The sequence below is a fragment of the Molothrus aeneus genome, chromosome 10 (assembly GCF_037042795.1).
Source record: "Molothrus aeneus isolate 106 chromosome 10, BPBGC_Maene_1.0, whole genome shotgun sequence".
NCBI classification, from domain to species: domain Eukaryota; kingdom Metazoa; phylum Chordata; class Aves; order Passeriformes; family Icteridae; genus Molothrus; species Molothrus aeneus.
This window is the reverse complement of record NC_089655.1, coordinates 4,819,948-4,846,146: the sequence shown is the minus strand read 5'-3', so window position 1 is coordinate 4,846,146 and position 26,199 is coordinate 4,819,948. Positions and strand designations below refer to the sequence as shown.

The following is a 26,199-nucleotide window of genomic DNA, read 5'->3' as shown; positions in this document are numbered from 1 at the left end:
CCACCCATCCTGGGACAGGCTTCAGAAACTGGGAAGCTGAGAGCCCAAACGAGCTCTTTTTATCTCAGCAGCGCTGATTGTCGCCGTGCCCTGGGCAGGGTCACATCCCGAGGGTGGCCAGGGAGCACGGCAGCGCCCGGGATGCCGCTTCCCACGGGCTCCAGGCACCCTCTCGTGGTGAGCGCCCACGAACGGGGCCGGGGATGCCCCTGAGGGGGCTCGGTCCTGGGCACCGCACACAGAAACCCTCCAGCCCCCCCAGGGAAACCATGGCGGAGCTGGGGTTGGTTTATCCAGCCCCAGCACAGCCCGGGGTGCGCCCCGCTGTGCTTGGCCTGGGGTCCCCCTGCTCTCCCCGCCTGCTCTACAGAGGGAAGCGATGGTGAGGACGGAACACCTGAAGCTGGTTTCTCCTCCGGCTGGATCAACCTGCCCTTCTCCTTCTGACGCGTTTCCCCCTGAGAGGAGCTTGCAAAATAAATCAGTGCTTTGCATAAACAAAGCCCCGAGAGGTGTTGGTGAAAAAAACCCAGCGCTCAGGAGCTTCACGAACGCAGCTTTTTCTATAAAAACAAATACTCAAGGTTTTTTTGTCCCTCCAAAACCCCACGGCCCGGTGAAGGATTTCTCCATCTGACCACCCAGTTTCCCCTCTCAGCTGCTGAAAGGCGCCTCTCCTTCCTCTCGCCCCTTCAGAGGACCTTCGAATTAAAATCCCAGTGGTTTTCCTTGCCCTGTCAGCACCGTCTCCTTGCGCAGCCGGGTCCTGCAGGCTGGCACAGGGGCCCAGGGGCGGCTCGGGGCGCTGGGTGTCCCCAGGGTTGGGCAGAGCACTGTCCCATCCCGCGCTCCGGAGCGTCCCCACCTGCTCCGGGCGCGCTGCCTTCGCTTCCTGCGACTTTAAAGTTCCCTCGGCGCACAAAGCGAAAGAGGGAGGAGAAAGCGTTTCATCATCGCTGCCCAGAGCCGATTTATAAGAACTTGGCGCTGCCGCTGCCGGGCTCACTCGCAGCCTCGGAGGGATTCCGGCACAGCCCGTGCGGGCGGCGGGTCGGGCCGGGCCGGGCCGGAGCGCAGCCCCAAAATCCCGGGCTCGCCGGGAAGCCCTCGCCATGGGAGTCCGCCCCGAAGTTGGCAAATCCCCGGTTGACATCCCCAAGAGCTCCGGCACCTGCTCCAGGAGTTTTTTCTGCAACATCAAAGTAAGGATGGGGCAGGGATGCTGGCGGGGAGGGAGGGGGGTCCTGCCCTGTTCCCAGCCCACCCCACGCGTCCCCGTGAAACCAAGGGGGTTTGATGATGCAGAGTTGGAACATCAGCTCCTGGGGCAGTCCTGGGGAGCCCGGGGGGCTCCGCGGGTTCGAAGTGATGCCCTGCTCGGCACGTGGGTGTTTCACCCCATGGAGCAGCTCTCCGTGAGCTTCCCCACGGCTCTCGTACACGGTGTGCTGCTGCTTGGGCAATGATTAACCACATCCTGGTCTGAGAAGAAAGCACTGCCTTAGAATAACACGGGCTTGCTTTAAAAACTTGCGTGAGCAGAGCTTTTGAGTGACAGAAACAAAAGCTCGGTGGGTTTTCCGGTGCTGGCTGCCCAGTTCCTCACCTGGGTGCTACCACCTGAGAGCCGGCCCCTGCCTGAGCTCCAGGCTCCTGAGCTGGCTGCTGGCGTGAGGACACACCACTCACCCCGGCCGTGTGGCACCTTTCCTCTCCTGCTGCCTTCACACCACCCCTCACCTGGATTTCGCTCCCCTCCCGCTCTTCACCCCTTTTTTGGATGCGCCCCGAGGCTGCTGCCCGGGCTATTCCTGTCCCCGGGATGTCCCTGGAACGGGGGATTTCCATCCTCCCTCGGCAGCACCTCCTCACACGGGCACCGTGAGCAGCCGGGTGGGGTTTTTGGGAAGGGCCGCTGCCCGGGGATGTGCCCGGGGATGTGCCAGGGATGTGCCAGGGATGTGCCAGGGATGTGCCAGGGATGTGCCCGGGGATGTGCTGGGGATGTGCCGGGGATGTGCCGGGGATGTGCCAGGGATGTGCCAGGGATGTGCCAGGGATGTGCCCAAGGATGTCCCAGGGGATTTGCCAGGGATGTGCCAGGGATGTGCCAGGGATGTGCCAGGGATGTGCCCAGGGATGTGCCAGGGATGTGCCAGGGGATGTGCCAGGGATGTGCCAGGGATGTGCCAGGGATGTGCCCGGGGATGTGCCAGGGATGTGCCCAAGGATGTCCCAGGGGATTTGCCAGGGATGTGCCAGGGATGTCCCAGGGGCACTGGCGGGCAGGACCCTCCGTGCTGGGGCTGCCAGTGCTGCCCGGGCCGGGCTGTGCTTTCCCACCACTGTTCCTAGACCTGAGCGTGGGTGCTGTGCTGTGTCAGCTCTTCCCAGCCCTGGGTTTTCAGGATGTGTGACTGTGGAGGAGGTGTGGTGGTCGGGATGGGTTTGGGGGTTGTTTGCCATCACCCTGTAGGGAGGATGGTGCTGCTCCCTGGGCTGTGCTGGGGCTCCATGGGAATGCTGGAGGGTACCACGGGGCTGCTCCTCCTGACAGCTCCCAGGGCTGAGGCATGATCCCAGATGATGCCTCCCAGTCCCATACCCCTGCAGGTCCCCGCTGCCCAGGCTGGGCTGTTCCAGCAGGTGACTTGATGACGCTTTTTGGCTGTGGGCTCCAGGAGAAAGAGCTTGAGATTACCCTGGGTGGTTTCTGGGATACGCTGGTGTTCCTCCGGAGGGGACTGCTGACCTGTCCTCTGCTCTGCTGGAGGTGCAAAATTTGCCCCCAGCGCCCTTCAGGCTGCTGCAGTAATGACCCTGAGTTGCAGTGAGTAAAGTCACCCAAAACCAGAGCCCTTCTTGCAGCTCTTGCTCTGCTCTGGCAACCAGCAGCAAGCAAAAACAGCCTGGAGTGAAAAAACATTGCCAAACTCTCTTGCAGGATGTCAAACTTTCAGATTAAAAAACAAAAGCCCCAACAAGTAAGTGCTGCTCCATCTGTGCAGCCCCTAGGCAGCTGCAGGGTGTGGGCTGTGGGTGCCCCAGAGTCAGGCTGGGTGTTCAGCACCCCACATGCCCCAGGGCACTTGGATGGGACCTTGTAGGGGCATCTGGCCAAGGGCACATGACTCAGGGGTGTCACTTTGCTAGTGGCTGGAAAACCATTGCCTGAAGAAAAGCTTTAAAACTGCTTTTTAAAGTTTTTACTTCAAAACTTCTAGTTTAGAATTGTTTCTGGTTTGAAAAGTCAGCAGTCCGGCAGTGGCACCGTGCAAGCACATGAAGGAACAGTTTGAGCTCTACCCAAACAATCTCATTGGCTTCAGAGGGATGATGTGCTCCATCTGGGATGGGGGGCACTCAGGACACCCATCCCTCAGAGAAATATTCTTGCTTTTAAGAAAAAATGTATAAATTGACAGGCAACAGGATCCCCCACCCTCTCCTGACGTATTCACTCTTCCTGTCCTGTGACATTTGCATTAAACACATATACTTTAACAAAAGCACTGCTTCAGGATCAGAAAGGAGTAGCCTGTGTGCAGTGTCAGTTCCCTCAGCCCCCAAAAATGAGTAGGATGTCAGTGTCACAGTGGAATTTCCACTGTGGAGAATTCCCAATTTTGGGGAGTTCTGGAGTGAATGGTCATCAGAGGGCAAGGTGTGGCCAACATCTGGCTTTGAAAGGGTTTGTAGCTGTTATTTGTACAAGAAGCCACTGGTGCTATGAATGATGGATTATAAAAAAGCCTCATCCAGCCCCAAATTTTCTGGGGACCTGTGGGCATCACCCTCCCCAGAGCCATCAGACACAGCATCCTCACACAGGCAATGGCAGTTTCTGATGGGGACAATATTTGCAACACAACAAAATTCCCTACTTTTAACAGGCTTGGAAGGACACAATTAAGACTTGGAAGAGTTAATCACTAAGCTCATATTTAATCCCCAAAGCCCATGTGATGGGATCATATCCAGGCTGTCTTTTGCAGGGCTGGGGCTGAAATAACAAATAATTTTTCCATCATCTTGCCCCTCCATGACGCCTGTGACAGGGACCACCACCCCCTGCAGCAGACCCCATCCCTCTTTGGGTGCTTTCCAGAACTGGAAAACTGGACCCAGAACTGGAGCCATTGCCACTGACGTTTGGAGGTGTGGGAACACAACGGTGCCAGGGATGGGCATCGGGGAGGGAGAAGTCCTGGTGGAAAGGAGCAGTTGGAGGGGTTCCATGGGGTGGGGTTGGAGTCCTGGGGATGCAGGAGCAGCGCAGCTGCACTTCAGGAAGCAATTCCCTGTGGATGTGGATAGGTGCGGTTCCAGCTGCTCCCATTCCCTCTGGAGCCCGGTGTGACAGTTCCGTGTGGCGCTGCGGAGTCACTGCCGGTCACACGTGGGTCTGCAGCGCCTGGGGCAGTGACACAGAGCGGGCTCGGTCCCTGCCGATACCGCCGGGCTCCGCCTGCCCCGGCCGGAGCAGTGACTGCTCCTGGCTGGAGCCAGCCCTGCTCTGCCTTGGGGCTGCCGAGCCCTCTGCCCACTGCTCCCACCCCCATCCCCCTGGAAAAGACACAGCAGAGCACAAAACTCCTGCAGGTGCCGGCGCTGGGGGGTTTTGCTGAGCTCTGAGCTCATCTGGAGCATCCCGGTAACTCCACAGCACTGGTGGAGATGGGGGTGATGATGGGACAGTCAGATGGGATTTTGGGGAGGAATTGTTCCCTGTGAGGGTGCTGAGGCCCTGGCACAGGGTGCCCAGAGCAGCTGTGGCTGCCCCTGGATCCCTGCAAGTGTCCAAGGCCAGGCTGGGCAACCTGGGACAGTGGGAGGTGTCCCTGCCCATGGCAGGGTGGAACAGGATGGGCTTCAAGCTCCCTTCCCACCCAAAACATCCCATGATTTCTCTGATCCTTCTGCTTGGACATTCACCAGAGCTCCCAGGGTTGTGCTGACTGGCACCAGGGTTTGAGGCCTTGCAGCTGTGCTGCTCAGCAAATGCAGCATGAGCCCAGCCTCAGGTGGATGCCAGCACCTGGTGGCACTGGGGACACCGAGAACCTCACAGCCTAAAGGATTGAAACAGGCTTGAAAGGTGGAGAAGGTTCCACCTTCACATGGCTGGGGCTCTGGACTGGGGGACACTGATGGGGTCCCTGACCATGGTGCTTTTGATACCCCCCATGGCCAGGGACACCATCAGTGTCCCCCAGTCCAGAGCCCCAACCATGTGATTTAAGCTCATGTTGGGCTTGATGATCTTAGAGGTCTTTTCCAGCCTTAATGAGGCTATGATTCTATGACCATTTTCTGCTCCCAGACAACCACTGGAGAAGGATTATTTCACAGGAATTCTCTGTTTACAGAACCTCAATTATTTTGGCTTCTTCGCCTTTACTGTCTCATTCGTGGTTTTGAACTATTTTAATTGATTTTGGGATCCCCAGAAAGATGACAAGCAGGAGAGCTTTATAAATATATTTTGATTTAGAGGAGCTGGACTGGTTTCAGCTGGAAGCTGGAGAGCACAGAGGAGCAGTGTGAAAGTGTTGTGAGTGCAGGCAGGGGGAGGCTTTTTTCCGTGCCTGCAGACTGCCTGGCATGGAAAAGGAAACAGGAGGACAACAGAGAATTATTCTCACTTATGTCAGCCAGAGGTGATCCAGAGAGAGATTTAAAAGCCTTAGGAGAGCTTTAAATTGGGTGTTGTACTGGGGCAAGGAGAGGGAGGGAATGGAAGAGGGTAGGAGAGGGGGCAGCAACTTCAGGAGGAGACTGTGGGCTCTCAGAGTGTGATAAGGCTTGAAAGCATCCTGGGGTAAAGGTGTTGGGAGCAGTGAGCAGGAGCAGGGAGCTCTCACCTCCCAGGGGAGGCTGGATGTCTCCTGCAGAGGAAACGGAGCCTGGCCCTGGGGTCTGAGCTCCCAACAGCAGCAGGACAAGTTTTTTGTCCCTTCCTTCCAAGGGACTAAAGGAATTTGCTGAGGAGTGTATTCTAGAAGCCTGGAGATGTACCAGTTGTGCTCTCATATCCTGTTGGAAAAGATTATTAATGTCTTTGTTTAGCCAGAACAGGAGATTTATCAAGTCACAGATCTGGAGGCAGCTTGGCTGTAGGTTTGGAGAGGGGAACACAGAAAGGAGAAAGTCATGGCTGATTAGAGCCATTGATTTAAGCAGGAAAATCAAAGCAATATTGCAATTCTGGGCACTGTGCAGGCTGGATGAGTGTTTGTGGCAAAGACACCAGGAGGGTACTTAGTGACAGGAGAAGAAGGACCTGGGTCTTCCAGCATTTGTGGTGATGGTGCTGGCACCAGACAGCACAGGTTGGGTTTGGATGGTCCAGCACTGTGGCCACATCTGCTTTTGGTGGGATCAGGCTCCAGAAGGGAAGAACCACCTGGTCTTCACCAGCAACACCAGCAGTGGGATAAGGAAAAAGATGGGTTGGAAAGCTTAGTGGGATCAAGGTCTAGGAGACCTGAGACAAGGTAATTTTATGAGGGGCGAGGTGGTTGGGTGCCCAAACACAAGCAAGGAGTGGTCAGTGTAGATAAGATTATGGGAGCAGGACGGGAGAGGAGTGACGCTGATAGGGAGCACGAGGCCCGGGCGGGCAGGAGTGTTTGCACACACCTCTGGGTCAGGCACAACACAGCCAGCCTGGACCTGCCCTCAAGGAAACCCTCATCGGGTCCTGATGCCCCAGAATGAAAAGAGACCTTCAGGAAAGAATGAAGGAAAACCAACCACCCAACCTGCCAGAGGGAGGAAAGGCTGAGGGATGCCCGGCGTCCTATTTTGAGGGCGGTATTTTCTTGGGAAGCATCCCACACTGAGGGTCTGCCTCAGCAATCCTCTGCAGCCAAAAAGCTCCATTCTGGGCAAAGCTGGGCTCACCTGGGCCTTGCAAAGGGATACAGTGCCAGGAAATCCCGTGTGTGTGTGTTTGTTGCAAAAAGAGCAAATATTGTCTTTGCACGTGACAGCCAGGGGGTAAAACGTGTGTGGCTTGGCAGCAGACAGTCGTCATTCCAGAGTGCTTCAGGCAATCCCTGATCAGCTTAATTTTTATATTGTTTCATTATTTGCAATAGAAATCCCACTTAGGAGCCAACTTCTGCCATCAGGCCAGGCTCAGAGGTTCTGTGCTAAAGGATGTGTTCCATGCAGGGTCTTTGGTTCCCTTTGTGGAAATGCTGGGCTTCTTTTCATCCTTCATGGTACTTCTTGATCTGCAAATCCAGGCAGCTCCCCATAGGAAAATTATGCCAAAGAGGGATGTATTTCCCCACTCTACATATGGAAAGTGTAGGGTTTAACTCTAACCCTACACTTTCCATATCCAGCTGGATATATCTCTTTTGGACTGAGTGACCTCAGCTGTCCTACTGCAGAAGGATCTCCCAGTGTAGTAAGAGTTATCTTACTACTCTAAAATAAACACTCTGTCTTCTCCCTATTAAAATTTTGGGAATATTATAAATTCCTACAGTTCCCCCTCCTTTTCCTTTTTTTTTTTTCTCTTGCAAGCTCAGGAGATTAAAGTGAAGGGAGACTCCAGAGGTAGGCAACTTGGAGTCTTTTTCACCCTCTTTATCTCCAACCAGGGCTGCCAAGGGGAAGACACTGAAAAATGAGGTGAGGGATGAATTTGAACAGGAACTGTGGAAGCAGAGCAAGGGATTAACCCTTAACTCACTCCTCCAGCTGGAGCTATGGCCATGCCACGTGTAGCAGGATCCTCCCAAAACTGTGGTCCCTGCGGAGCAGAGTTAGGCTCCTGCCTGGAAGAGCCTTATCCTGACTCCTGGAGATCCCTGGAGGCTACACAGAGATGGTTGACTCCTATGAAATGAAACCCGAGTATTTGTTGGACACATCTCAGATGGAAGTCTAGGCTGGGATTGACTGAATCCTTGCCAGCTCTCATGGAGGAACCAGTCCTCCCCCTTCTCTGCCATGGGATGGGTTTCTCTTCCTTTGGAAAAAGCACTGCCCTGGGAGGTGCTGGTCCCCACGAGCTGGGTGGGGGCAGCAGCCTGTCTCTCCCAGGAGTTTGCTTTCCTTCTAAGTGCAGCTCCTTTTGGAAAGGAGCCAAGTGCCTTGTACAAGCAGCCTGGAGTCAGGATTGCTCCGAAAGAAGCGCGGGGACGATTACGAGGGGATTTTGGGGGGGTCCACGTGGGTCCACGCCTTTGGCCTTCCTGTGCTGCTCCCTGCCTGTCTGCACTCCTTGCCTGCAGCTCCAAAAATACTCCAGGCTCCCGTGGGAGCCTCTGCTCCGGAGGGTCAGCACTTGGGAGCGCCCCCGGCTCCTCAACCTCCCACCGCGCCTTCGCCCTCGCGTCGGCTTCGCGTCAGCCAAACCTCCCTGCAAGCGAGCTCGGCTCTTGCTGAAGAGCCCCTTCTTGTCATCAGGGAAGATGGATTAGGGCAGCTCCCTCCCCTCCCGGGGCTGCTGGGCGGGAGCGTGGGGCAGCACAGCACATCTGGAGCAGCTGGAAGGGCTGGGACGGGGCTGGTTTCCATGCACCGGCAGGTTGTGGGTGGTCAGAACGAACATGTAGGGACGGGAACGCGTGGGAAGAGAGACAGGGATGGGAGAGACCTGTGAGGGGATGCAGGAGGATGGTGCCCCTCATGTCCACCAGCTTCAGGGGGTGCATGGACTCCTTTTGGGGAGCCCTCCAAGTTAGGCCCTCTCTCAGTTTTTTGTACTCAGAGCCTTCAAGGTTTAGGATGTCCTTATTATAATTAAAACTGAGTCTGCTGAATTCACGGGAATTCATCAGAATCCTCATCTCACCTCCAGACACTTGGAGTGTGTCTGGAAAAGCCAGACTCCACTGCACAAGTCCTGGAGCAAAGGTTGTTTTGCCTTTCTCTGGCTGTTTTGGGTGCCAGGTTCTTCCCAAGAAAAAAATCACCCCTGCCCTTCCCCTCCCATTCTCTGGGCTCTGCACATCCGAGGGCTGAGGCTGCTGTGTGGTCTCAGGGTGGGATCACATCCCTGGAGGATCCAGGCTTTGCCGCCTTTCCGGTTGATCCTGCAGACAGGAGCTGCATTAGAAGGACCCATGGGCAGGGGGAAGCAGTCACACCCCAAGGTTTTCCTCTCCCTTTGCTGGTGCTCTCCAGCTGCATTTCTCTCACCGCATCTTCCCTCCTGGCAGGCAGCCCAGCTTGTTCCCAGGCATCTCTGGATCCAGGGCTCCGTTTTGGCCATCCCAGGTTATCACCAAGGTATTAACACATCTCAGGGCACCTCCTGGCAGCTCTGCCTTTTCCTCTCATAGCTTGTCTCTCTCCCCTCCTGCTGTGGTTCCCATGGTCCTTCCATGCCTCCATCCCATCTCCTGCCACCCCCAGCATTCTGGGGAGACAGCCTGCCTCTCCTCCTCATCTCCCCTCCGTGCCAGCATCCCCTCTGTCCTCGACACTCTGTGTCCCTGTCCGCCCTGGGGTCAGGCTGACATTTGCTGTGCTAAATTCAGCCCTGGTGATCCACCCTCTTCCCTCCCTGTTGGTAAACAGCTTTTCTTCCCTGGCTGGCGCCTGGCTCCAGGAGAGCTCTGTGTCCAGCTGCTCTGTGGCTCCCAGACCACTGCTCTTCAGCCGGCACTTCCTTGCTCCAGGGCCTTCTGTAGAGTCTGCCCAGAGCCACATGGACAAAAATTGATGTTCTCTAGCAACAAGATCCCCTCTCCAGTTGCCATCCTCACCCCTCTGCTCCAGATCAACCCACGTAGATTCCAAGTCAAGCCTGGGGAAGTGGTGGATCCAGCTTCCACCCACAGGATTTTGTCCTGGGATGGGATTTCAAGTGTGGGAGCTGACAGTGGGAGGATGGAGAGGTCATTCATCTTCAAGAGTTTACTGGCAGATATTTCACTTCCACTTTGGCCCTGTCTGGGAGGATTTCCCACGTTACACCCCAAATTCCTGTTCTGCAGCTTTTTGTCGGGGCAAAGTCCCAGCTTGGGACTTTGTCCTCTCCTGGTTATTGCAATGGCAATGCCAGCCTGATGCCAGCCTGATGCCAGCCTGATGCCAGCCTGTCTGCTCTCACTCCTCCCAGATGTGGCTGGGGACTCTGTGATGGCAGCTTGTGCCTGTGGTCCTTCTTTCCTCATTTTGGGGTGTTTGCCTTTTTCCCTCATCTTCCCCATGGTCTCCAAGTTTTTCTAAGCCTGCCCTCACGCTGCCGGGGCTCCATTTTCTCCTTCTCCTTCATCTCCATCCTCTCCTCTTTTTCTGTCTGTCAGCATCTCTCCCATCCCTTATGCTTTTAGATTCCCAGCCAAGGCTTTTGGCTGGATTTCTCTTCCTTCACAGAAGACTCCCAAGAAACCATTTTCTTGCCCACCTTCTACCCAAATTCTGCTACAATTTCTGGGCCCCGCCATGCATCATCCTCTGCTTCTTAAACACACTCCACCCACTTATGGAATTTGCATCCTCCAAGCTGGTCTTTTTTGATTTTTTTTTATCATTTAATGGGTCAGAGCTACTGGGTGCTACCGCCCTTCCAGATAAATACTCATAAGGACTATTGCTGCTGTTCTGGCCAAGAACATCAGGAATTTGTCAGCCCTGCAGTCCCTTTGATCCCCCATCCATCATCTTGCACTTCCCGACGTTATCATTGAGGGACACTCTTCCGGTATTCAGCAAATATTTGATTTCCTGTGAATCTAAATTAAAAGACCTTCCCCCATTTGGTTTTTTTTTTTTTTTTATTTGTTTGTTGGGATTTTTTTAAAATTGATTTAAAAATGCTTTTGGCACCGTGTGGATGCATTCCATTCCAAGAAAAATAAAGGAAAACTGTTCTGACTAAATATAGATCAAAAGACACTTGTGAGCAGCCTCTTGCATCCCTGGCTGAGAGCGCTCTCCTCTCAGAGCCCACCCAGGCTATTTCAGCCAGATTTCTCCCAGACTCTCTGTATTCCCTCCTCTGCCTCTGCTCAGCTTGGCTCCTGGCTCAGCTCACTGCCCAACTCAAGGGAAGTTGCTGGGTTTGGAATACTATTTTGGAATCTTCCAGCAGTGAGACCACACTGTGCATATTTCATCCTCTCCCTCTGGGGCTTTTAACACCCTTTTTCAACTTTTTCTAGCAACACCCCTTGGAGCAGGTTCAGTTAATTGACTTTCCAGCTGAGTGAATCCCAAGATGCTCCATGCCAGGGGTGCAGCCATTGGCCAAAGCCAGCTGGAATACACTCATCAGGATGTGGCCACCAGCAGTTACACAGCAGCAGGGCACTCTGGTCTCATATGGCCTCAAAGGGTGCATGGAGAGGCCCACATCGGATATCAGGGAAAATTCTTCACTGAAAGAGTGGTTAATCATTGTAACAGGCTGCCCAGGGAAGTGGTGGGGTCACCATCCCTGGAGGTGTCCAAACAGCAAGTAGATGTGGCACTTCTCAATATGGTTTAGTGGGCATGGCAGTGCCTGGTCAAAGGTTGGACCTGATGGCCTTGGAGGTCTTTTCCAACCTTAATGAGTCTGTGATTCCAGCGGGGTCCTCACTGGGGTGGCACTCTTTGTTTGCCCACAGGTGTTTGTGCTGTGCCATGGGCTCCTGCAGCTCTCCCAGCTCCTCTACAGCGCCAACTTCAAGAGCAGCCTCACCACCATCGAGAAGCGCTTCGGGCTCTCCAGCCTCTCCTCAGGCTTCATCTCCAGCTTGCACGAGGTAACTGGGAGAGGAGCACCCAAAGGGTGGCCAGGGCCTGGGGGGCACCTTCCCAAAACAGAGTCTCAGGGCTGTTCACAGCCAGGGCTTCCTCAGGCTCCGTGTGCTGGGAGAGCAGCGGTGCTGTGCTCTGGGACACCTTGTCACACCTCGTTCTGCTCTGCCACATCCAGGGGCCAATGGGGGGATCCTGTGGGGGTGGCCCTTGGACAAGAGCAGGCTTACACTGGATGGAATTCTGGAATGGTTTGGGTTGAAAGAGACCTTAAAGTTCATCCCATCTCATTGCACCCCTGCCATGGGCAGGGACACTTCCACTGTCCCAGGTTGCTCCAAGCCCCATCCAACCTGGCCTTGAACACTTCCAGGGATCCAAAAGCAGCCACAGCTGCTCTGGGCACCCTGTGCCAGGGCCTCCCCACCCTCACAGGGAGGAATTACTTCCCAATATCCCATCTAACCCTGCCCTCTGGCAGTTTAAGGCATATCACTGAGCTGGCTGAGGATTTTCTCACAAACACTTTCTTATCAAGAAATCCCTTGGAATAAGTTTCCTCGTTCACATTTCCAGGAATTCTGTTCTTCCTAGCAGCTCTTCAAGGCCTGGGAAATGACAGGAAAAGATCTGCTGGCAGAGAGTTTTTTGCTGGCACCAAGTGGCAGCACACTTGCTCATGAGCTCCCTGGTGAGCACAGGGGATGCTCCATCCAGAAGCTGGACACTGGGAATCTTCCTGGATCCCTGGGCAAGTGAATGCCTCAGTCTTACCTCAACCAGCATGGACACTTGGGATTAAAAAGATGTCTCAGTGCCCACTGAGACTTCCTGCTGTCTGTGTCTGCGTGAGGTGCCCTACGTGTCCAGGACAACAATCTTAGTGTGTTGGTGCCTACAGCAATTCCAAGAACAAAACCCACAAAGAGACAAACAAGGGAGCCCACACAAACATAAATACAAAGTTTTCTTAGCCATACATAGAATCACAGAGTGGTGTGGGTGGGAAGGGACCTTTAAAGGCCATCTTGCTCAACCCCCTGCAATGAGCAGGGACAGCTTCAACATGCCAAAGTTAAAATGATGTTTAGGTTGTCCTGTTAAAGCCCATGTAATGGGAATTTTGTGGTGTTCACCCACTTGCCTGAGCAAGCTGTGTGGTTTCATGGCTTTCTAGTTGATGGTGTCTGCAGTTGCAAATGCCCAGGGTCATAAATATTTGCAGTGAGCCGGACTTTGTAGCAGGGCTTATGTCCATTTGAGTCACAGGATGGAGGCAATATGTTTCATTCCTTGCTGGTTTTGGAGGAATTGTCAGTTTATGCCGCATCAGTCAATGTCTTCTCCCATGGAACAAGGGACAGGACAAGAGGAAATGGCCTCAAGCTGGGCCACGGGAGGTTTCGTTTGTGTATGAGAGAAAATTTCCTCCCAGAAAGGGTTGTCAGCCCTGGCACAGCTGCCCAGGGCAGTGGTGGAGTCCCCATTCTTGGAGGGGTTTAACAGATGTGTGGATGTGGCACTTGGGGACGTGGGGCAGTGGTGGCCTTGGCAGTGCTGGGGGAGCAGTTGGACCTGATGGTCTTGGAGGGTTTTTCCACCCTAAATGATTCTGTGATGCCTGTGGGGTGGGGGGCAGGTGTGGGTGCTGAAAGAGCCCCAGCCAGATCACAGGGAGGCTGTGGTGTCATTCATGCCAACAAGGGATGCCCAGAGGTGACCCTGTGGCTGGAGATGAGGAGGGAGCACTGCCGTGCTGTGGACACACAGGGCCAGGGGACGCTCCTGTGAGAGTCAAACACCTCCTGATGAGAGCCCTGTCCACCCCGCCAGGCACAGCCATAGGGCCTGGATGTCCTCTTTCACCAAAAAAATAATAAAGTACTGGCATGTACCTCGTGTTGAGTGCTCTTCCCAGGGAGGTGGCAGAATCACCATCTCTGGATGTGTTTAAAAAAGCCTGGACATGGCACTTGGTGCTATAGCCTAGTTGAGGTGTCATAGGTTGGACTCAATGATCTTAGAGGTCTCTCCCAACCTCATTATTCTGTGATTCTGTGTGGATTCTCACACTCCTCCCTATTCCCTGTGCCTTTTCCAGATTGGCAACGTGGTGCTCATCATCTTTGTCAGCTACTTCGGCAGCCGCGTGCACCGCCCGCGCGTCATCGGCCTGGGGGGGCTGCTGCTGGCCCTGGGCGCCTTCCTGGTCACCCTGCCACACTTCCTCTCGGGCCCCTACGAGTACACTGCCCTCAGCACAGGTGAGTGCCACCAGCTGGGCCCCACAAACCCACACCCAGCTGCTCCAGAGGGGTGATGTGTGACTGCCCCCCAAAAAGGGGGTGTTTCCAGGGCACGCGTGATTCAAACACAGCCTTAAGGTGTGGAGTGGCTGGTTAAACCCGATGTCATTATGGCTTTGGAAACCCTTCTGAATGCAAAAAAATATGTGTGGGGTTTCTTCTGCCCCTCCCACACATGTTATTCCAGCTGTTGTTAGAGAATCATGGAATGCCTTGAGTTTAAAGGGACCTTAAAGCCCATCTCATTCCACCCCCTGCCATGGGCAGGGACACCTTCCACTGTCCCAGGTTGCTCCAAGTCTGTCTTTGAACACTTCCAGGGATGAGGCAGCCACAGTTTCTCTGAGACAGTAGGTTTAGATTAAATATTAGGGAGGCATTTTTCCCTGTGAGGGTGCTGAGGCCCTGGCACAGAGTGTCCAGAGAAGCTGTGGCTGCCCCTGGATCCCTGGAAGTGTCCCAGGCCAGGTTGGACAGGGCTTGGAGCAACCTGGGATAGTGGGAGGTGTCCCTGCCCATGGCAGGGGTGGACCTGGATGGGCTTTAAAGTCCCTTCCAACCCAAACCATTCTGGAATTCTGTGATATAGCAAAGCTCCCCTTTCCCCAGGGCCTGCTCTGGCCAGGATCCTGATCTGATCCAGCCCAAGGAAGGCTGCTGCTTTCACTGGGAAGGCTTTGGGAACAAGCTCATGTGAACAACGACAGCTCGATTTTCGATGCAGAATGGAAATGACCCAAAAGTTCTGTACAGAACACAATTCTTTCAGAGCACCTTTCCTAAACTGAACAGGATTAGAGGATGGACTGCAAAAACAGATGGACAGGGCAGAGATATTGACATTATGAGGACTGCCTGATGGAAAAGAGCACATTCAGTCTGTGAACAGCCCCTGAAAATACTTCAGTCCTGGTTGGAGTTTCCATGGCAGTCTGGAGCAGAATGAAGACCCCCAGTGTCTGGGCTGTATGAAGAAGCAAGGGCCATGTTTTGGAAGGAGCTGGGCTACTCCTGAGCCATGGGGACACCAGGGATTCAGGGCAGGGTGTCCTGCTTAGGGCAGCCAGCTGACCCCAGAGGGCATCACTCCCTGTTCCTGCCTGGGTACCACGAGGGAGCAGAGACCAGAGACAGCAAAAACCAGCCATGGGTTAGCTCTGCCCTCATTAAACCCAGAGCACCCTCACTCCATGGCTTGAACTCTTTAAAAGTGGGATTAAAATCACAGCCTGCTTGCTTGCTGACCTCAGTATAGTACTCCAAAGGAAGTGTAGGGTGATGAGAACTGCTGAACAAAATGAGCAATCCATCCAAAATCCAGCAGCTTGTGCCTACTCAGCGAGTTTGGGACATTCCTGCTATTTGGGGACTTAGTGTGGGAGGAGGCAGGGGATGTACCCAGTGTTGAAACGCTCATTTTTTTCCCCTCCAGGTAACAAAAGCCAGGGGCAGGATGAGCTGTGCTATGCAGAGAATAGATTTGTGTGCTCAAACAGCACCAAGGACCCTGAGAAGGAGGCCAGCAGCGTGTGGGCCATGATGGTCATTGCCCAGCTGCTGGCTGGGATCGGCACCGTGCCCATCCAGCCCTTTGGGATATCCTACGTGGATGACTTTGCAGAGTCCAACAATTCCCCACTCTATGTTGGTAAGTGGGACCATTGCTGTGCATTGTTTTGTTTCACAGAATCCCAGGGTGGTTTGGGTTGGAAGGGATCTGAAAGCTCATCCAGTTTCACCCCCTGCCATGGGCAGGGACCTTCCACCTTCCCAGGTTTCTCCAAGCTCCAGCATCCTTGTCTCCCCTCTGCAGTGAGGGATCACTGTCCAATGAATTGTCCCACTGATCCCTTAGAATTCCCAAATCTGCTAGGAAAACAAAGGAAAGAGGACTGAAGGAACCTGAAAGGTTCTGAAGAGGAAGGAAAGAGGGACTGGTGTGTTGTTTATAAAACAGGTGCTCCCTTTAGGGCTGTCAGGGTGAATGGCTCCAGGGTTGCCTCAATATAGCAGAAATTCCATGTCCCCAGGTCCCATTTCATTTTATGTCTGATGCAGCTCAAGCTCACTGCCTCCTTTTAAATGCCTTGAGAAAGTTGTGTAAAGAGTTTCTCTCAAGGAGGGAACTTGGATTCTGTCATTGCAAACAAATGAAAGGAAAATGTTCTGACCGTATGGGTTATCTATTTTGGAATGGGAGGGTTCAGCAACACCCAGGGTGGTCTGGTGGCCTTTTTGCCCTCAGAATCTTTCACCTCTCCGAACATATGAACCAAATGTTTTTCCTTGGATCTGAGCATTAGGATGTGTTTTTTCCCTTGGCATCTTAGAGGACACAAAGGTCTCAATCACCTGTGTGAGCCCTGGATGTCAGTGCCCTGCTGCTCCCTGGGGCTCATGAATACCATGGATATTAATGATGTAGCTGACAATTTGTATTGTGTCAGCAAAGCCTTGATAGCAACAGAGCAGAAGGAATTTGTCCACAGGCAGCTGCCTTCCCCCTCTGTGGCTGTCAGACAAACACCACCTTCAGTATCAGGGCAGTGGGGACCTTCTCACCATGTTGACGGGTGCTTTCTCCCCTCTGTGTGTTGTGCCACCACTCCTGCATTTCCTGGGAAGACAGAAGCCACATCTGCATGGAAACTATAATTCCCTGCTCACAGGGGCTCTCTCTGTTCCCTTTTCCCAGCCATCCTCTTTGCCATTGCTGTGTTTGGCCCTGCCTTTGGATACTTGCTGGGCTCCGTGGTGCTGCGGCTCTTCGTGGATATCGGGAGGGTTGACACTGGTGAGTATTGCTCAGGTAGCACAGGTCCTAAACACCCTCTGTGGGCCAGAAGGTCACTCTGAGATGAAAGGTGACAAAACCCACCAGTCCTGTGACCCATAAAACCCTGGAAAGACCCAGCCTGGAAAAGCACCCCCAGCATACTCCACTCCATCACCCCATAAGATACAGGTGGTCCTGACACCACCACTGAAGCAGGGCCCTGGGGCAGGGACATTCCAATGCCCAACTCATGGTGCTGCACTGGAGGTCATGGCTGGGGTCTGCCCACAACCCCAGTGTGGTGGTGGAGAGGAACAGGGAAATTTGAGGAATCCAGGGATGGAGAAGAGAACCAGAGAGCAACCACTGCCCTATGGATACACAGAGAACTTGGGTGTACTCATCCTCCTCCCCAGCACCCAGCATCAGCACCTGCAGAGAGAGGGGCTGAGCTGACGCCACCACAGGGATAATTTTCTTTATCCATGGCATGTGCTTATTATTTCTGGTAACTTAATCACTAAAGAATTCACCCCAGCTCCATCATTAACGTGGCTTTTCCTGTGTTTCCTTAGAGAGATCAGAGCCTGCCTGACATTTTTGTCCGGTGCCTGATAAGAATAATAAATGAACGTGGGCAGGAAATGCCAAACAGCCTTGGCCCACTCCCCGCGGCGGCAGACGGATTTAGCAGCCTCTGCCTGGTCGCTCCATGATGACGTCCAGGCTCCAGAGTGGAGTGGTCCTGTTTGGGGAAGTGGGCTGATTGTTCCAGAGGGGTGTGGGCTCCTCTCCTGTCACACCCTGGCACGGGGCTGGCCGTGGTTCCATCCTGGCCATGGGCAGCCGTGTCCCCAAGGCAAGCCAGGCAATCTGTCAGACCTCTCATGAGCATCCCTTGGCCCAGCCAAAGGATGTGTGTACTGCAGACAGAGAGGCTCTCACCTTCTCCTCCTTTTTCCGGAGAAGGCGCCCGGAGTTTGGTCCACTCGGAAACCAGGAGCTTCTGCCAGCACAGGGCCTTCCCTCGGTCCCTGCTAGCAGAAAGTGACCCAGCCTGGAACAATGGGACAGCAACTTTTTCCAGGAAAGCAGCACAGCCTTTCCCAGTCCCTGTCTTGGCCCAGCATCCCTGTCAGCAGCATGGTCCAAGCCACTGTGTTCTCTGGGCAGAGGATGGACTCAGGCCCCCATAATCTCTGCCTCACTGGTTGGCTCAGGGGTTAGAGCTGAACCTGTGCCACCAGCCTGCTTCCGTGCTGACCAAATCCATCCTGCACTCACCTGGGAGGCTTGGTGCAGTTGGGATGAGTGGCAGTGGTTGTTTTCCTAGCAGGGAAAGCACAGGCCAAACACAACCAGTGCCGGTCTTGCTGCCAAGAGGTGGGAGCTCCCACCCCCATCCATTTCTCTTACATGCCAGTGCAGAGCCCCCTGGGTTGTGCCTACAGTGACTCTGCATACTCCTCCAGCCCATATTTTCCTGGAGCTCTGTCCCTGTCACCCCTGGGGCTCTCACAGTGTGTCCCTGTGTGTTGCACTGACAGTGGAGCTGACGCCGAGCGACCAGCGCTGGATCGGAGCCTGGTGGCTGGGGCTGCTCATCTCCTCGGGCTGCCTGGTGCTCACCTCCATCCCCTACTTCTTCTTCCCTCGGTACATGCTGAAAGGAGAGGTGAGACCTCATCTCCAGAGGCTGGAATGTCCTGGAGCCAGGGATGTGCTCAAGGAGGGAATACCTGTCCCCAGAGGAGAGGGGTGGGAGGGAGGAAGGCAATCCAGCAACCCTGTCCTATTAAAACTAATTTTAAAAGGTGGAAAATAATTAATGTGTATCATTTTGGTGTTTTCAAAGCCAAACCCCACTGGTTTTGTTACAGAAATACTTTAGTTCTGTTTCAAAATTGTTTACTCATTGATTCTTTAAAGGTAAAATCAACCCCAAAATATTTCACAGTTATGGCTAAAGGACTCCTCAGATTTGAGCTGAACTATCTCTAACTTTCATTTTCAGACTTTTTGCAGAGTTAAAAGGGAGGTGTTTTGTCAGGATTCAGGGGAGGAAAGATTTCCAAGTTCTTAAAACCTCCCAACAACAAGCTGTTGTTTTGCTGCTCTGCTCAGGGGCTGCAGTGACATTTAAGATAATTCACCCCTGTAATCACGGAATCCTGGAATGGTTTGGGTTGAAAGGACCTTAAAGCTCATCCTGTTCCACTCCCTGCCATGGGCAGGGACATGGTTCACTATCCCAGGTTGCTCCAAGTCCTGTCCAGCCTAGCCTTGGACACTGCCAGGGATGGGACAGGCATAGTACTCTGGATACCCTGTGCCAGAGCCTCCCCACCACAAGAATTTCTCCCCAAGATCCCATCTAACCCTAATGGCAGTGTGAAGCCATTCCCTCTTGTCCTTTCACTCCAGGCCCTTGTCCCAAGTCCCTCTCCAGTTCTCTTGGAGCCCCTTTAGACCCTGGAAGGGGCTCTCCCCAGAGCCTTCTCTTCTCCAGGAGAACACTCCCAGCTCTCCCAGCCTGGAGAAGTGCTCAGGGCACGTGGGATGTGGCTTTGCTGTAATTGTCAGGCTTGGCTGGGGGTCAAAGGCCACTGGGACAGACCCTGGCCCTGCTGAGCCTCCCTGTGCCAGGACAGTGCCAGCCCCTGTCATCAGCACAGGCTGCTCCTCTCTCCCTGCCAGGAGCGGAACACGGAGGCCGGGATGCTCAGGAAGATGGAGACAGGGGCTGCTCAGGACACCTCCCTGCTGGAGTTCATCAAAAGTAAACTCCTTGGGGGTCCAGGAGGGGGTGCATGGGGATGCTGGACTGTGCTGGGCCATGTGGGGTGGGTGAGGACCTGCAGGTTCCCACCAAGGGGGTTTGTTGGGTGTCCTTGGGAGCCCAGCACTGTGTGTGGACCAGCTCCAGCACCACGAGGGCCTAAGGACCAGGGGGAGGTGGGCACAGCCTCCCTCTGTGGGGCCTCAGTTGTTTCCAAATTTTGCATTGAGGACCTTAAAGTGGGAGGAGTGAGCCAGAAAAGGTTCTCTGGGAGGTTTAGCCCCAGCTCCAGGGATGGGCATGGGGCTGCCGGCGCCAGCAGGTCCTTGATGAGGTCACCCCACTGCAGCTGACACTGTTTATGTGGAGCCAAAACAGGCTTGAGAGGGATGTCACTGCTGAGGGACCAGATTAATGACTCATTTAGCTCCAGGAGGATTTCTTCCCAGATAAAGCCCCTCCCTCCTTGCCCCTTTCTCCACTGCAGTCACATCCTGGAGCTGTCAGTTCCCTCTTCTCCTCTCTTTGGGCTTTAATGGATGCTGGTTCTCCACCACTCTCTGCTAATTAGAAAACTCATAAGAGACCAAATAAACAGAGTTGCTCCCAGGGTCCATCTGCCTCTGTTGATGGGGCCAGAGGACACAGTGTCCCATCCATGGTGCTGCCAGCTGCTGGGACATATTAGGGTGTCTCCCCTCCTGCTTTCCCATGCCTGCAGACATCCCCAGCAGATCAACATCATCCCACAGACATCCTTACTGGGAACTGGCTAAGGGTGGGGGTTTATTCCCAGTACAAATAGCTAAAAGACTTTTTTCCTACGTTTTCCCTGCAGGATTCCCAAAGATCTTCCTCAGGTTGCTGCTCAACCCCCTCTTCATCCTCCTGGTGCTGGCTCAGTGCAGCTTCTCCTCTGTCATTGCGGGTCTGGCCACCTTCCTCAACAAATTCCTGGAGAAGCAGTATGGTGCCTCCCCCTCCCAGGCCAACTTCCTCATAGGTGAGCATGGATGGAGGCAAAAAATATCCATCAGCAGGGAGCCAACTGCCCATATTCTCCTGGCTTTTAAAATCCTGGAGAAGAAGTCAGTGAAAGCTCATTTTTGGATGAGGGGTTCACTTTGGGGTAGTTGGTGACTTTCCTGACCTGTAGTTGCCCAGCTGCCTGTCTTGGACAACAGTTGGATCTGTGGGTTCTCCCAGATCCAGAGAGCTGCCCCCTGCCCATGGAGGGGTTCTGGGCAGGCAGGGCCCCCCTGAAGGCTCCATCCCTCTGCAGGAGCTGTGAACCTGCCAGCAGCAGCGCTGGGGATGCTGCTGGGGGGGATCATCATGAAGCGCTTCTCCTTCTCCCTGCGCGCCATCCCGCGCTTCGCCGTCGTGGTGCTCGTCTTCTCCATCCTCATCTGCCTGCCCATCTTCTTCATGGGCTGCTCCACAGGGCACATTGAGGGCATCTACCACCCCAGGTAATGCAGGTGCTGCTCCCAGCTCCTCCTTTCTCCAGCTCTTATCTGTGGGGAGGGACACGCACAGGTGGAGAGGCAGAAGACATCACCATGATGCTTCTTGCTCCTTGATCCCCTCTGCACGGAGGAGATCTGGGTGCTTCACAGCCCAGAGAGCTTGGGAGGGTGTTTATCCATGATTTTCTAGGCCAAACAAGCAGGGTGTAATTTTTCACTCTGGATTTTTAGGGGAAAATTAGTAACATTGTGTCCACATCACTTCACACGCTCACAGTGTTCCAGCTGGACATCATCTTTCTCCTCACCTCAGTGGATATTTTTGGCTCTTACCATGACTTCCTAAGATAAAAAATGACATTTGTGTACAACCAGGGCTTGATGTCAAGTGCATTGAGCTCATTTCCCAGCGCACTGCCAGCAAGGAAGAGATTTCTGATGCCATCTTCCCACAGGGGGTGGAGCAGCCCTATCCCACCCTGCCCAAGGGCAGCTCCCCAGTGCCACATTCCTGCAGGATTCAGGCTGTGTGACTCCAGCAGATGCACTCCTTGGGGGACTGAGGGAAGACAAGGCAGATTTGGGTTTTTCCTCTTCACTTCCACAGCCATCAGGCTTGTTTGGGAACGTGCCCACTTTCAGTTTGTGTCCGTGTGGTGTTTCCAGCTGTAGATGTTCAAACATCTGTTTGTGCAGCTCTGGATGGAGCCCAGGTCCATTTCTACAGGCTGAGATTAATTTTCAGCTGAGAAAAAAAAAAAATAGAAAAGAAGTGTGTCAGTACTTGCTTGTAGACATAACATAATTCCTGTGACATTCACTGCACGCTTCCAGAGGTACCTGCAGGGATCAGGGGCTGGCAGAAGGCCAGGCTGCTGCTGGCAGTGGCCCAGCCCAAACAGGAACAGGAAAACTGCTCAACTAGTAGAAGGGATTTTTTATTTTTTTTTAATTCCTCCTGTCCTATTTCTTAATTTTTTACCAATTTCTCCCCCCTCCTTTCTGGCAGTACACCCAATTCCCAGCAGCAGGTTAAGGCACGGGCTGGGTGCCAATGCTCTAAGCAGATCTTCCACCCCGTGTGCCGGAAAAACACCACGGAATACATCGCCCCCTGCTTCGCTGGCTGCACCAACAGCACCACCAACCCCTCCAACCCCAGACAAAAGGTGAGTAAAGCAAGTGGCTAGCAAAGCAGCCTTGCTGGGAATAGTGGAGTGATGCTGCAGGAGCCCAACAAATGCAACAAGGGAGTGGAATCTTTTCCACATGGTGTGCTGAGCCCTGGGAAGGTGCCCTGGAGAATTGCTGTAAGGCCCTGGGAACCTGCTTGGAGGAACAGGGATGGTGGGAAATCCCATTAAAGGATGCCATGGCTGTGCCTTAAAACTGGAGCTGGTGCTCTTACGAGTGTCCTGCACAGGGATGTGGGATGATTTGTCCCAAGAAGGCTGCTGCTGGCACTGGGAGTCTGATGTCTGTTTTGTTCCAAACGTTTCCAACAGATCTACCACAACTGTTCCCTGAATGGGAATGAGCTGTTCTCCACCTACACGGGCTCTTGTCCAGTCAGCTGCTCCCACATGCTCCTCCCTGCCATATTCCTCATCTCCTTTGCTGCCCTGATTGCCTGCCTGTCCCACAACCCCCTCTACATGATGGTGTTACGGTGAGTGGTGTGCGGGGCCCTCGGTCCCAGGGGGGGCTGTTATGATGGTTCCCCATGTTGGGATCAACGGGATGTCATAAATGTGCAACCAGTCCAAGTCTTGGCCAAATCTAGGGCCAGCAGCTCTGACCTCTGTCTCTGTCTCTCTGGGAGCCCCTCAGGAGCCCCAGCCAGCCCTGACACAGCAGATAGCAGGGAGACACTCTCCCGTGCCCCCAGGGTACTGAGGGCAGCTGGGCTGGTCACCTTTGCAGCACAAGAGACACCAGAGACAGGGGTATGGGATAAAAGGGCCAACCCTTAGCAGGGGTTAATCCAAGGTTTTATTCTAGGAGTCCCAAAGGAGCCCCTACACCTCAGGGTCCTCCTGCCGAGAGCCCGGGAGATGTGCCAAGGTTACATTTAAAGGGAGGTGGAAACCCAAAGTAGAGAACATTTTACTGACCAATAAGTGACCCTAAGGGATGGGTACTGGGGGATGGACATTTAGGACAGCATATGGGGCAAGGCTTGGGGGGCTGACCCCTGGCCTCTGGCTAATCACTCGACATCCTGGACCGAAGCTTCTAGATGGAGGGGATGGCATGCTGAGAGATTGACAGAGAGCCAGGGTGGGGATTTGGGGATGATCTCAGCAAGGGAAAGGGATTGCACAGGTAAAGGGAGGGGGTACAATCTGGGATAAACCATTTGGGAAAAATATGGGGATACAAAACCAAAACTATTATAAAGTATTAGAAAGTATAAAAATGCACTACAACAGACCTCCTGTGGCTTCTCCCCTGCAGGGTGGTGAACCAGGATGAGAAGTCGTTCGCCATCGGAGTCCAGTTCTTACTGATGAGACTGCTGGGTGAGTGCTCATCCCTGAATGAGGCTGGGGGGCTGCTGGCGCTGCAGGAGGCACTGAACCTCCTCGGGATCAGCACTGACTCCATCCTCTCTCCCTGCCAGCCTGGCTGCCGGCCCCAGCCATGTTCGGAGCCCTCATCGACTCCTCCTGTATCTACTGGCAGCAGCAGCAGTGCGCCCCGGGCCGCTTCTGCGCCTACTACAACAACGATTTCCTCCGAAACAGGTACCCTGCGTGTGCCCCTCCCCTCCCGGGGGGCGGCTGGAAGTGCCAGCTGCAGGGGTGACATGTCCCCGCTCTTCTCCCGGCAGATACCTGGGGCTGCAGGTGGGCTACAAGGTGGTGGGCACGGTGCTGCTGGCCCTCATCAGCTGGAAGGTGAAGAGGAGCAAGGAGTACAACGTGCAGGAGAAGGCGGCGGGGCTGGTGTAGCCCCCGAGGACTGACTGGCACCCCCATCACCCACTGCCACTACTTTATCTTGTTTGGGTTCGTTTTACTTCCCACGGGAGCGACTCCTCCCGCAGCCCAGGCGTTCCCGGCGAGGGATGCTCCGGGCCAGCCCCGCCCTGGGCACGGCATCTCCCGGGGTCCCCAGCCCGTCACCCTGGGCAGGGACAGCCCCGGCCCGCCGGAGCAGGAGGCAGAGGGGGCTGGAACACACGGAGCCGGAGAAGTGCCTGCTGCGGGCAATGGTCCCGCTCCGCTGTGACATTCCCGGCCGGGACAGGAGCAGGGGAGGTGGCTGCCAGCCCGGAGGGGCTGCCCGGTGTCCCCACGGAGGGCAGCAGGGACACCGCACACGTGTTGGGACAAGACAGCACAAGGGGTTTATTGCACAACATCTGGGGTTTGATGCTCTTTTTATATTTTAAATAAAGGTCACTTTTCCAACCGTGGTGCGTTCTTGGTCTCCCCCTGAGCAGCAAGGCAAGCCCTGGGGAGGCTGCAGTCACAGCCTGGCCATGCTGAGCACATTCCAGCTGGGAAAGGGGAAGAAATGGTGGCAGAGGGGGACATTCTTCTGCAGCTCCACCGGTGATGGGCAAGGGCTGGCAGGGGCTACACAGCCAAGGAGCCCTGCCTGCAGTCCCATGGCACCTGCCCAGCCCTGCCCACATCTCCCTGACAGGCACAGGGACACAGGCAGGGGCTGCAGGCACAGCAGAAGGTTTTACCTGAGGTTCTCATCCCCCATGGGTTTGTTGGCACAGATCAGTTCAGGTATTCAGTTGCCCAAGCTGGTGGCTCAGAGGAGGGACCATGAACAAAGAAATGCCTGGCAATTAAAAAGTTTCATTCCCTCTCCCTCACACCAAGAGCCTGGGGTCCTTCTCACCCTTCACTGCATTGCTGTTTGGGTTGTTTCACACCCCTCAGGTGGGTTTTGGTGAGGGTTTGGTGGGTGGGTTCTGTTAGTCCACACTGTGATGGAACCCCATACTGTGTTCCAGTACACAGACCACAATCTGCTCCAGCATTTTAAGGTAATATTTTAACTGCAGCTTTGCCTATTCTAACTATTATTAATGATCTTTACTATTATTATTGATCAGATTGTCAGCTCCTGGTTTCCTTCTGATCCATCTCTGCCTGACACAGCACAGCCTTAGGCTTCACATCAAGCTCAACCCATGGCCTAACAAAGCTACTTATGTCAAGCACTGAGCTACTTCAAAATCCTCTAATTTTTTCAATGCAGTGGGCTCTGGGCAGGGTGCAGTGGGTTTGGGGCATTCTTTCAGAGGTTTTATGGGTTTAATGTATTCAGGCCCTGCTGTCCTTACCTGCTGTCTCTGTGGTTGTGGCCCTGCTGCATCCATGATCAGGGAGGGAGTAGAGGGAAAGGAGAGGACAGGAGCAGACCTGCCCTGGATTTGCTCTGGATCACCAAAGTCCTCACAAAAAAGAGCTCTCCCCATGTTAACCCTATTCCTTTTCCACCTCTACCTGGAAGATTTGCCCTGAACACCCACCTGACCTTCTGTAACTTCCTCCACTTCTCTCACACCAGGGGTAACACCCAGCAGGACAAGCCCCAGGAAGGGCTGGTCACAAAGGGCACACGGTGGCCCAAATGGGGCCAACAGAAACTCCTGGTCCCAAAGGTGGTGGCTCTGTGCACAGGGAAGGTAACAGCTGGAACAACTGTCCTGGGGAGCCTAAGAAACCACCCCTTGGGCTGCTGATGTCTAGGCATTGTTATTTTTGCCTTTCAGCAATCTCTCCTCCTCTTTCAGGTTTTCTGCTACCCCAGTTGTCACTGTGCTCGACATTCTCCTCCAAAAACATCTGTCTTGTCCAGGGGAACAATTCAGAGTACAATGCATAGCAAAAAACATTGACCAGAAGAGCTGTAGCACAGTGAGGGCCTCAGTGCCTGGGGATGTGTGAACACAGCACGTTCCTGACTCAGGGTCAGGCAGCTGCAGCAAGAAGGGGCTGAGTTTATCACATCCCACTGTCCTGCCAAAGCCATCCCAACACAGCCCTGCAGAGCTGCAGCCTCAGGGGCAGCACTCCCAGCTGACAGAGCCACGGGCTGGGAACAAGGTCAGGAGAGCAAAGAACAAAGCACAGAGCTGACTGGGGAATCAAGAAAAACAAGAAAACAACACTCAGACTTTCCAGTCCT

At 54.2% G+C, this 26,199-nt stretch overlaps 1 protein-coding gene across 1 annotated transcript; it reads left to right on the top strand.

The window, feature by feature from the left end:
* The first annotated feature begins 1,112 nt into the window (after positions 1 to 1,112).
* SLCO2A1 (solute carrier organic anion transporter family member 2A1) lies at positions 1,113 to 24,460 on the top strand. Its single transcript, XM_066556688.1, has 14 exons — positions 1,113 to 1,202; positions 11,580 to 11,717; positions 13,814 to 13,976; positions 15,451 to 15,666; positions 16,714 to 16,812; positions 18,342 to 18,469; positions 19,492 to 19,573; positions 20,412 to 20,576; positions 20,856 to 21,045; positions 22,052 to 22,211; positions 22,548 to 22,711; positions 23,500 to 23,564; positions 23,666 to 23,789; positions 23,876 to 24,460. The coding sequence occupies exons 1-14, from the start codon at positions 1,113 to 1,115 to the stop codon at positions 23,994 to 23,996; spliced, it is 1,905 nt and encodes a 634-aa protein (XP_066412785.1). The 3' UTR covers positions 23,997 to 24,460.
* The last annotated feature ends 1,739 nt before the right edge of the window (positions 24,461 to 26,199 follow it).

Excerpts from the sequence above, each read along its gene's own strand:
- SLCO2A1 (XM_066556688.1), top strand. The coding sequence starts at position 1,113 with ATGGGAGTCCGCCCCGAAGTTGGCAAATCCCCGGTTGACATCCCCAAG. Across the intron at positions 22,212-22,547 it reads CCTCCAACCCCAGACAAAAG|ATCTACCACAACTGTTCCCT; the intron begins GTGAGTAAAGCA and ends CGTTTCCAACAG. Across the intron at positions 23,565-23,665 it reads CTTACTGATGAGACTGCTGG|CCTGGCTGCCGGCCCCAGCC; the intron begins GTGAGTGCTCAT and ends TCTCCCTGCCAG.